The 11273-nt window shown below is 51.6% G+C and overlaps 1 protein-coding gene across 2 annotated transcripts in view; it reads right to left on the bottom strand.

Moving 5' to 3' along the window:
- The window catches only part of UBASH3B (ubiquitin associated and SH3 domain containing B), a 137350-nt gene that overhangs the window by 24491 nt on the left and 101586 nt on the right, over positions 1–11273 (bottom strand). Inside the window, exons 2-5 of one of the 2 annotated variants that reach the window (XM_040483342.1) lie at positions 9491–9544; positions 8509–8695; positions 7006–7204; positions 3457–3626 (exon numbers count right to left, since the gene is read on the bottom strand). In XM_040483342.1, the coding sequence (XP_040339276.1) occupies positions 3457–3626; positions 7006–7204; positions 8509–8695; positions 9491–9544 (610 nt within the window). Of the gene's footprint in view, positions 1–3456; positions 3627–7005; positions 7205–8508; positions 8696–9486; positions 9545–11273 lie in introns of both variants that reach the window. The other variant, XM_040483343.1, reaches the window with a different exon arrangement.

The raw sequence follows: 11273 nt of genomic DNA, 5'->3' as shown, positions 1-11273 counted from the left end.
GAGCCATCAGCCCAGAGCCTGACGTGGGGCTCGAACTCACGGACCGCGAGATCGTGACCTGGCTGAAGTCGGACGCTTAACCGACTGCGCCACCCAGGCGCCCCATTATACTCTTTTTCAAGTTGTTTTTTAAGTTTCTTTGTTTTGAGAGAGACACAGCACGAGCGGGGGAGGAGCAGAGAGAGGGAATCCCAGGCAGGCTCTGTGCCATCAGCGCAGAGCCTGACGCAGGGCTCGAACCCACGAACTGTGAGATCAAGACCTGAGCCGAAACCAAGAGTTGGACGCTTAACCGAACAAGCCACCCAGGCGCCCCTATACTCTTTTATGTTTACCACTGACCTGCAAGAATTGTGGGGTCTATCTCGAGTTTGTTCCTCCCCTCGTGCAGGGCAGCTGCAACCCTACGTGGGGTAGGAGCCTAACATCCTTGCCTTTGAAGCTCTTTATGCTCCTAGCACAGCAGGAGCTGCAACACTTCTGTCTTGCACCCACCCGGGGCTACATATTACGGCCCTTCTATCATCTTCTTTTGTAGCCTGCACGACAGCAACAGTCCAGCAAAATACTATTGCCGTTGTCTGCAGGAGACAACGTAGGACGGGAGCGTTCTAGAAGCTGTGAAAGTGAACCTAACAACTGCTGAAGGGATGGAGCCAGGATCTGGAGCCACGTGTGCTTTTTTGTCCTTCCTCAGATTTCTGTCGCTCGGCATATAAACCGGGCACGGCCCAACGCAGTCCCTAACACGGAAAACTACGCGAAGCACAGACAGGCATTTGCAGGTCGGAATCAAAGGGAGAACCAGCAGGAGGAGGAGACCTAGGAGTTCTCCCAAGCATGGCTTGCTGAGTGCTCTTGTCCAAACCACTTTCCTTCTCTAGACCTCTGTTGCCTCAGTGGAACCGTGAACGGTCCTGGGGACAGAAGGCAGGCAAGAAAAGGTATGCAGGGGGGGCTCAGGGAAAGCCAAATGACCTCAGAGAGAGAGAGAGAGAGAGAGCTGTGTCAGAAGGAACGGTAATAAATGAGCTTTTACAAATCAGAGATAAAAGCGGCCAAGTTATTTTTAGAAAATAATTTGTGTGGGCGCTTGCTGCCTCTTTCCCTCCGTGCCAAGTGCGCAGAATGTGGGTCAGGCAGAAAAGCAATTACCCTTTGATTTAACTGGAGGGCAGTGTTGATTAGAAGATATTCCTGGTAAAATTCCATCGCCACCTTCCCTCTCTGAGAAAGGTGACTTCTCACAGCCCATCTGCATGCAACCCTTGACTTCCTTTTTCTTTGTCCTCGTGAGGAGTCCGGTCAGCCACACCTCTCTCGTTCTATTTAGGGCTCATCCTGAGCAATTCCAGGAGATGTCAGAATTCTTAAGCAAGATCAAGCCCCGTCTCCTTGGTGTGTCTTTCTAGAAACTTCCATCGAATGACTTGGAAGGAGGGCAGGACATTCTCGTCAGCGGGGTCAGACAAAGCTGCATGTCCCTGACGCCCGCAGGCCCCGTGCCCTGGCCCGGACCTCTGGTTCATGGGCCAGCTCTTCTCAACATTCCAAGACCGTGGCGAGATCAGCTGGTCTAGACCCTGAGATTTCATTCAACCGTGTTTCATATTTTACAAGAGGGTAGGAGGGTGGTTCAGTCAGCTGAGCGGCCGACTCTTGATTTTGGCTCAGGTCATGATTTCACGGTCGTGGGATCGAGCCCCACGTTGGGCTTCTCTCTCCCTCTGCCCCCCCCCCACCCCCCGCTCACACATGTGCGCTCTCTTTCAAAACAAATAAACTTAAAAAAAAAAGTCAACAGAGATATTAAGAGGCTAGATAACCTGCCAAAAATATCAGCCCTTTTACTGTTGAAAAACTGGAAGCAAACTCGATTTCATACATGTATTTACACTAGATGACAAGTTTCTCATTAAACTGTGTGGTCTTTTTTTTTTTTTTTTTTTTTTTTTTTTCCCCAGATGGGCTGCTTGTTTTTATTGGTCAGAATCCCTGGGTTCTGGCTTCAGCTCTGGTCCTAAATTGCTAATTAGCTGTGGACCAGCCACTTGCCACTCTCTTTGTCTCAGCTTTTCCTTAAAACAAAGGGCACTATTACTCTTCAGAGTAGCATAGGCTTGTCTTGGAAATCACTATCGACTCCCTCAAAAGAAGGATGCTAGGATTATGCCAACCTTCCCACATGCACTGGGAATCAGCGGTCCCACTCAGGCCTCCCAGGGGATGCACGTAATTGTCACAACATGTCGCCTCTGTTTTTTATTTCATGTATCTGCTCTCTCTCCCCTGCTGGACTCAAACTCCTTGAGGACAGGACTACATTTAAAAATTCTAGTATATTTCTGGGAATGCAAGCTGGTGCAGCCACTCTGGAAAACAGTATGGAGGTTCCTCAAAAAACTAAACATAGAACTACCCTACGACCCAGCAATTGCACTACTAGGTATTTATCCAAGGGATACAGGTGTGCTGTTTTGAAGGGACACATGCACCCCCATGTTTATAGCAGCACTATCAACAATAGCCAAAGTATGGAAAGAGCCCAAATGTCCGTCGATGGGTGAATGGATAAAGAAGATGTGGGATATATACACAATGGAGTATTACTCGGCAATCCAAAAGAATGAAATCTTGCCATTTGCAACTACGTGGATGGAACTGGAGGGTATTATGCTAAGCGAAATGAGAGAAAGACAAAAATCCTATGACTTCACTCATATGAGGACTTTAAGAGACAAAACAGAGGAACATAAGGGAAGGGAAACAAAAGTAATATAAAAACAGGGAGGGGGACAAAACAGAAGAGACTCATAGATATGGAGAACAAACTGAGGGTTACGGGAGGGGTTGTGGGAGGGGAGATGGGCTAAAAGGGTAAGAGGCACTAAGGAATCTACTCCAAGTCACTGTTGCACTATATGCTAATTTGGATGTAAATTAAAAAAACTAAAATTAATAAAAAATAAAATTCTAGTATGTTCCCTGGTAACTTACATGCCATAGATACTTAGCAAGTATCTGTTAATTATGTGTTCAGATATATACACACATATATATATACATGTATATATATATTTGTATTTCTTGTGTCCTCCTTACCTAAGATCTGGATGAGGTCTTCTATTAACGCCATGAATTTATAGAATTAAAATCCTTTCCAACATACTTTTCTGCTCTCCCTTTTCACTTCTGTATCATTCCAGTAAGGTTGGCAGGGCAGACAGGACAATGGGGCTATTACACAGATGAGTCACTTGGGACCCGGGCAGGAGGGCTGGAAGCGCAGAACTTCCCAAGGAAGCAGGCCGAGCCCGGAGGAAATTGTGGTCCGGTGCTCACTCCACTGCTTTCCTTTGGTCCCCATCTCCCTGTAGCAGGGAGCTGCCCGTGCTCCCAGTTCTGGCCGCACCCCCTGTGCCTCCGGTAGGGTCAGGAGCCACAGGGAGACGTTACCTCATGGTTGGCAAACCGGATATCTCGCGAGAATATGGTAGCCACCCAGTCACAGCCGAGTTTGACATCGATGTTCTGGGCTAGTTTCTCCAGGGTGGGTAAGTGGCTAGCTTGGAAGTGGTAAGCCAGGGTTACGTGCAGCTGCTTCTTGTGAGGTTCCACGTGTACTTCTGGAAACAAAGGAAGGGAACCGTTATCGGAACGTGGTCAGCAGAGCAACGGTGGAGGCTCCAGGAAGAACACGGAAGGATTGCCCTCATAAATCCCGCCTCCCAAATGACAAAGGAGGGTGTCCCGTGGCCGGACAAGAGCTGCTGCTGTCCTTCACAGCAGCGGAATAAGGGGACAGGCAGGTGCAACAGATCGCGAACAGCCTACAGTTCGAGAGGGAAAGGGCCACACCTGGCTCCCGACAAGGGAAGCGGAGAGGTCATTGTTTGGGTCGGCTTTGCCTCCTAGTAATACACGGAGGATCACCAGCCCGAGGAGACCGTGACCTCAAAGGATGAGCTAACTCACGCCAGAGCAGAGATCCTGCGACGGCGTGCGGGCCAGGGCCGATCACCGTCGTTTTGAAATCGCGTCTCTTGGCTTCTGGGCGGCTCCGACAGAGGAGCCAGGGGAAAAGATGGAATATTTTCAAGGTCCAAGACAGGGTTTTCCAGGGTTTAAAACAGAATGATTCTCTGTTGTGGGAGCTGCCCCGTGCACTGTGGGGGTCTGTGGCCACATCCCCGGCCCCCACCCACTAGATTCCGGTAGTACAACCTCAGAAGTTGTGGCAACCAAAAACGACTCCAGACACGGCCACGTGTGCCCCGGGGGATAAAATCTCCCCGACTGAAGCCACTGCTTTAAAGTATACAACGGACTGGTGGGGTGCCTGGGTGACGCGGTTAAACGTCCGACTCTCGATTTCGGCTCAGGTCGTCATCTCACGGTTCGTGAGTTCTAGCCCTGCATCGGGCTCTGTGCGGATGGCGTGGAGCCTGCTTGGGATTCTGTCTCTCCTCCTCTCTGCCCCTCCCCTGCTTGTGCTTTCTCTCTCTCTCAAAATACATAAGTAAACTTAAAAAAAAAAAAAGTATACAGACTGTGCTTCTAAGACACCGTAAGAAACAAAACAAACAAAACAGTGAATTATGTTTCTCTTTTGTACATCTTTACATGGGGGAGATCCATCTACTGTCCAAGCTAGAACAGCGCAGAAGATACAACCAAAGGGAAGGTAGGGAATTTGCGAAGGTAGGGAATTAAGGGGCTTGTTCATGTCCCAGGGAGACAGATGTAGCAGTTGGATATTTTTCTGTTACACTACATCGTATTTTTTTTTTGGTGTAAGCCCCATGAGGCAAGGTTTTCTGTGTCCTGTTTGCAATGAATCCCCAGTGCTCAGCACGTGATCTAGGCTTTTAGTATTCGGTCAATGATCGAACATACATACATGATGAATCTCCTTAAGCCACCGAGGACGGAGGAGGACAAGAAATCTACTCGCTGATGGACTCTGGGTCTGCAGAAAAGTCTAGAATATCGAGGCATAGGTTCTAGGGCCAAGACGGGATGGCCAGCCATCCACATAAGGAGGCAAGAAGCTGGACCAGCTACCCAGGGCAGAGCCACCCGGTTCTCCCGGTCGCCACCAGGGGGCCGCACAGGGGCACAGAACGAGTGGCCAAGTTCTTAGAGAGAGTGGCCACAGATACTGGAGAAGAGCTGGCCCTCCCCTTGCCTACAAGGAAAGCAAGCAAGGGCCTCGCAGCCTCTCACTCATTATGCGCCTTAAGAGTCTGGCACAGCCCTGGCTGAGACCCGCTTTATACATTTGTGAAGGATTTGAGTTTTGTGGCCACACCACCAGTTTTGGGTCTTGTGGGAGTTTTAGTGGTTGTGGTAATAGCTACTGTGGGATGAAAAAGAGTCATTTTCCTGAGTGGAGGGATAGGAACAGGAAACAATTTGCCTCTCTATTATGTCATTTCTCTGAAATATTAAGCCATGAAATGGCAGGCCCCAGCGAAGTCAGAAAGCAGAGCCTCGTCCCGGGAGAAGAAGGGGTGCCTGGGGAGGGGCTCTAAGGAGCCCCCCTCCCTAAGTAGAAGAGGTATCTTAAGGGTCAGAGCTCCTCTGAGAGGGGAGACCTCCCTGCAATCCTGCTCGGTGATGCTGAGCCTTCGCTACACTCTTTCTAGAATCCTGAGCCCTAACAGGGGCTCTTCTGATAAAGAACACTAAGCAAAATGGCAGGTGAGTTATAGGTCAGAGGTTCGGAGACCAAGGGGCAAAGCTGGAGCTTTACTCAGGTCTCTCCCGTCTCCATCCCTCCTTGAAAGGGGTGGGGTGCAGGGGTGCTGGCCAACTCTGGACCTCCTCCAGTTTGCATGCGATGCTCAGATTCAGCTGTACCGCTCACGCCCAGCTCTGCTCTGCTGGGGGCGGGGAGAGGGGGCTCCACACAGGCCTCTGCACACACTTTGTTCCTTCCTGCCTGCAGGGCCCTTTCTCCACTGTAGGGATCCACATCGCCCAGCCCAGCATGCATTTCCTTTTTTGCGAAGGGGGAGCCACTGCATCCTATGATGGCCTTTCTCTTCTCAGAGCTCTCTGTGAGCACAGGTACTTGAACCTGTATCTCGGGCCTGGAGAAACCACTTGTCACGTTGCTTTCTTCACGGATGAACGCATCGCGGTCCCTAAGAAATACCCACTGATGGTGATTTCTCAAGGGAACCAGCAGAAACTGCCCCCTGCCAACTCTTCCCCCCTCGACCCCACTGTCTGTCTGTCCCACTGCAGGTAAGGCTCACCTTGACCTAAGTGAGCTCGTCTGTACCTATAGGCAGACCGGAAAGCTCTGGCAACTTCTCCCACTTGTCCCCTCTCCGTGCTTCCTGCCTCTAAGTCAACACATATCCTGAGCATCTTTTAAGCTAATTCCTTTGGTGGGAAATCTCAGCTGGCTTGAACTAAGACCGGCCGTGGAAAGAGCAAGAAACAGCTTGAAGGGGTGACATTTCTGGACAGACTGTTGAAGCTTCGGGACCCCTCTAATGGGTTTCGGGGAGTTGCGGGACATGGGTCCGGTGGATCTATTTTCTGACACTAAGTGGCTCCACTCTATTCTCTGTGCTGTGCTGCCCCGCCGAGCGCAGCCCTGGGTCCTCACGGAGTGAGCTGTGAGACCCCGACAGAGGCCTTCATGGCAGGGAGGCTGGCAGGGAAGGAAGGTTCGTTAACTCTGAACTAGAGAGAGACAGTGGTGCTACAGAGGATGCGCTTACGGCTTCAGTGTGAAACAGTGAGTTGTGAGCCTTCAACTTGGCTGTTGAGGGTCGACGCTGGACATTCTCCCAGGAGGCTTAGCAGAACAGTAGTTTGCTATTTTTAAGAGGGAGCCCACAGGTGCTGCAGGAAAGGGCTGTGCTCCGCGCATCCCTGCAGGGCCCTCCACCTGCCGGCCCCAGCCCAGCCGTCCATAACTTCCGATCCCTTTCCTTCCCCATTTTTGATGAACGGGACCCACGCCTGGCCTGGCAGCTGTCAGCTCACCGGTTTTGGACGCAGCCTCCGCGGCAAAGTCCGCGGCAAACTTCTTGAGGACCTCCGCGCTGTCTTCCTTCACGAAGAGGCCAATGAAGTTGGAGGAGGTATAGAGCTCCAGGGGCAGCGGGGCCGAGAACTTGCACTTCCAGCGACTGACCGTGGTCTGGAGGGCTTCCCCCAGGGCGTCCACCTTGCTGTCCTCACACTGGCAGGGGAAAACAAAACGCTCCATTCAGAGGGGGGCGGAGGTCTACCGCTACCGAACATTTGACGTCCTCTGCCCGGGGCTGGAGGCCGAGGACGCCATCCCTAAACCCTCGCTTCTGTCTGTGAGGACGGAGGAGAACTGCAGGCTCCCAGTTATCCGGACGTGGGCCGTCTAACTGGTAAATTCAGCTGGGGCCGTGGGACTGACGCTTGCCCCCCGCCCTGCCCTGCTGTGCCCCTGGGCGCAGCCTGGTCCAGCGGGAAGGAAGAATGGGGGAATGTGCCCGGAGAAAACGGCATCTCAGGGTAAAGGATGTGCTTTCCCCTGCTCTCACATCATCTGTGACTTTTCTGTTCTCCCTGGATGATCAGAAGTTGACTCGGCTGCCAGTCTCACGCTAGCTCAGAGAGCTGCGGTATCATCTCCCCACCCTCTTGGAGCACTGGGGGAAAATGAGTGTCTCTCACGTTCGGAATGCTCTTGAGAAAGATCCTGGAATGACTGGGAGGAAGTGATAATCATTATAATTCCCAGAGGGAACGGTAAGAAAGAAGGTGTGAGGAACACGGTTTTGTTTTGTTTTGTTTGTCTTAAAGAGGCAGAGACAATCTGGAAAAAAAAATACTTGAAAATACTTTTTGAAAATGTTGTCTAAAAGTGCTACCATTCTGCCTCATCTCGAATACACCTGGATAAGCCAATTCTGCTCTATCTCCACAGGGAACTAAAGTAGATGAAAAGTATTTATACTTATTACACGGAGGGGGATTTAATTTAGTCATTAAGTAAGCTCTGTGATAGCTAGGATTATGGAGGTTAGGTAACTATGGCGGGCCACATGTATCTTTGCTGTCTCTAGAAAGATCTGGTGAGACAAAACTCGTGGCCAGAGGGTCTATGAGGCTAAAGTCCCCTCCCGTGTCTGGAGAGCACATTTCTTGTTCCTAGCTCCCTAATTTCTACTCTTACCCGTGGACCAGGGTGGAAATGCTTTAGTTTCAGTGTTGGGGCCGCCCGTCCAGGTCCTGACTCAGTGGGTCAGGCTTGTCCCTAGAGTCCTGAGGAACAGCAATCATCATGATGGTGCATCCGACCCGGGGTGCTCCTGGGCCCCGGCAGATGGGACCTTACTCATTCCTTAACGGTCCATCCAAGCCCAGGAGCCCGTGACTCTTTCGGCCAGCTCCCCGAGGCTGCTGACTCTGACTCCAGGTCCCAACGCGCTGGCTGGGGTGTGGCAGCCAGGCTCCCCGGGCAGGGGCTGAGGGGCTGGGGGGGTTGGGGCAGGGTCTGCGGCTCACCATGAAGAACTGGCAGAGGGTGATGTGGGGGAAGATGTTGTGGGCTTTGTTCTTCCCGCAGATCTGCTTCGACTGTTGCCAAAAGTCGGAGAGCTTCTGTGCTAAGGGGCCGGTGGGTCGGAGGTAGAGGACGTACTCCCGGGGCAGGGGGTCATCCAGGAAGGGGTCGCCAACGTGGGAGAACAACCTGCCAGAGAGGAGGGAGCCAAGCAGGACCCGCTTGAGAACAATGGAAGGGAAGGAAGACCCGAAAGGGACAGATCCGCCCGCCCTCCAAAGGCTCCATACCCCAGGCACTGTAAGCGGATGGGTTTTCGTTTTTGTGCTTTAAAAATCCATCCTGGGGTGCCTGGGTGGCTCAGTCGGTTAAGCCTCCGACTTCGGCTCAGGTCATGATCTCACAGCTCATGGGTTCAAGCCCTGCATTGGGCCCTGTGCTGACAGCTCAGAGCCTGGAGCCTGCTTCGGATTCTGTGTCTCCCTCTCTCTCTGCCCCTCCCCCACTCATGCTCTGTCTCTGTCTCTCTCTCTCTCTCAAACATTAAAAAAAAAAAAAATCCATCCCTACGATTAAACCCACATGCCTCCAGACAGGAGCGTAGGGACCTGCCCTGGGCAGTGATGTCCCGCAAGGTGTTTTTGTTTTGTTTTGTTTTGTTTTGTTGAAATCGATTCACCCAGCACCCACGCACCTAAGGTGTATCTTTGAGTGAAGTCGGGGGACAGATACTGTGTTAGGGGCTGTATCTTGGAAATGCTTTGAATTTCTTTAAACAGCTTTAAGGAGAAGCACACCCTGGAACCAAGACCCAGGAGGCCGTGAGCTTGATAACCCTGTCACATGTCACATGGCTTGTCACACGGTCTTTTGCCCCCCACCCCCCGCCCAGTCCGTTAGAGAAAGGCTGCACATCCCTGCTCAACCACGTGCACTTAGAGTTAATTATATGCTATTTTCTCTATTTATTTATTTCATACCAACCAGTCACATGCTGCCTGAACACTTCTCCCTCCTGTGGATGCCAAGGCTTTTTGTCTGGAAGAAGAAATCAAATTTCTATTGTTAGTATTTTTAGCCTCCTATCAGCCTTTCTCACTGCTGTGGCGACAGTGTGAAGGAGACGACATCAGAGCCTCCTCAATGGCGTGTGGGGGTGGGGGTGAGACCAGACACCTGCAGCAAGGACGCCCCCTCCCCCCAAGGGTCCTAGCGAGGCATATGGAAATTAGGACTTGTAATTAATTTCCATGTAATTAGCACTGGATTTGCATGCAGCCCGACAGCCATGCAGTCTATTTTCAGCAGTTTCCACATTAGAATTTTATTTTTGCTTCCCTAAAGGTTGCCTGTCTTGGTCCGTCCTCCTTCCTTTTCACCCACTCTCATTGACCCAGATCCCCGGCCGAGCAGTTTTGTGTTTGCAGCCCCTTGGCAAAGCGTGTTAGAAGCTGATGCCCACAAGGATGTTTGCTTTGGGGCAGTTCAGTGACCCCTCCCACCCATCTCCAGCCACCACCCACAGTCTCAGGCTAGATCTATGATCTCCCCGCTATTTTAGACGCCTCTGGGGACAAAAGACAGGTTAAGAGTGTGGCCCAGAGCTCTGCCTCCATCACTCCCCCTGCAGGAGTCAAAACTCTATTACTGGACGGGGCGGTGTCACAGGAAGGTGACAGCGGTGAGGCCCTTGGGCACAAGCACGCGAGTACGAGTGTCTCAAATCTCAGGTCTCTGAGAGCCAGCCAGTTCTGGCTTTGTCACCAGCTTTGCCTTGCATCCATTCGTTCCGCATTCGTGCTTCCGTTTGCTCGAGAAATACTTCCTGAAGTGCAACTATTTTCTCAGCACTGTGCTAAGCTCCAGGAATACGGTGACAAACAAGACTTCTACGGTCCCCACCCTCATGGAGATTTGGGTGGAGCGGGCATGAAAACCTTGATTGTACAGATAATTACATTGGTGGTGAGTGCAATGAAGGGAAAGCATGGGGAGCCATAAGAACGTAGGACGGGAACACCGAACTTGGGCTGGTCAAGGGGTCAGGGAAGGCTTCACTGAGGAAGTGACATTTTGAGTGGGATCCAAATATGTAGACTCCTCTGGGCAGGGGTGGGTGGGTGGGTGGGGAGGTTGTGGTGGCAGCCACTTAGCATATCTGCTCCATAGGTGTGTACCTAAGGGGCCTTGAACTCTCATCTGACCCCACGGAGTTGATCGATAAATGGCCGTTCCCATCCCTTGTAGTCGCCAGATCCCGGTTCTTTGGAAGAGGGAGGAAAGGGAAGGGAATTCTAGCTTCAGTTGATACTCTCCAAACACCCTTCTTCCAACTGGCCACTAAAGCCAGCTTCTCTGTCCATCTCCTGGGCCCTCTGTGGAGCAACCAGAAAGGCTGGTGCTGTGAATCACAGGGGTCAGCCTGGAAGGACCTTCAGATCATCTGTGAGCCCAGCTTCTTCACTTCACCCCGGGGGATCCCAGGTGAGGGCTCAAAGCAGCCTGTCCCTACCATTGGCTCTGTAGCTCAGTTCCACAGCCCAAAGATCAATTAAATACCTTCTCGCATATGAAATTCTGAGCATAAACACCATATGATCAGGATTAGGATATCTACACAGCTAAGTAGAACAGCATTACAGAAGCAAGCCAGACAGACCCCTCTGAACCCCTCAGAACAAAAGCTGGTACAGAAAAGGCTGGAGGGGCGCCTGGGTGGCGCAGTCGGTTAAGCGTCCGACTTCAGCCAGGTCACGATCTCACGGTC

This window comes from Herpailurus yagouaroundi, unplaced genomic scaffold (assembly GCF_014898765.1).
Source record: "Herpailurus yagouaroundi ecotype Mexico unplaced genomic scaffold, PumYag 161, whole genome shotgun sequence".
Taxonomy (NCBI): domain Eukaryota; kingdom Metazoa; phylum Chordata; class Mammalia; order Carnivora; family Felidae; genus Herpailurus; species Herpailurus yagouaroundi.
Note: the sequence above shows the minus strand (reverse complement) of the source record. Positions and strands in the feature narration are given on the sequence as shown.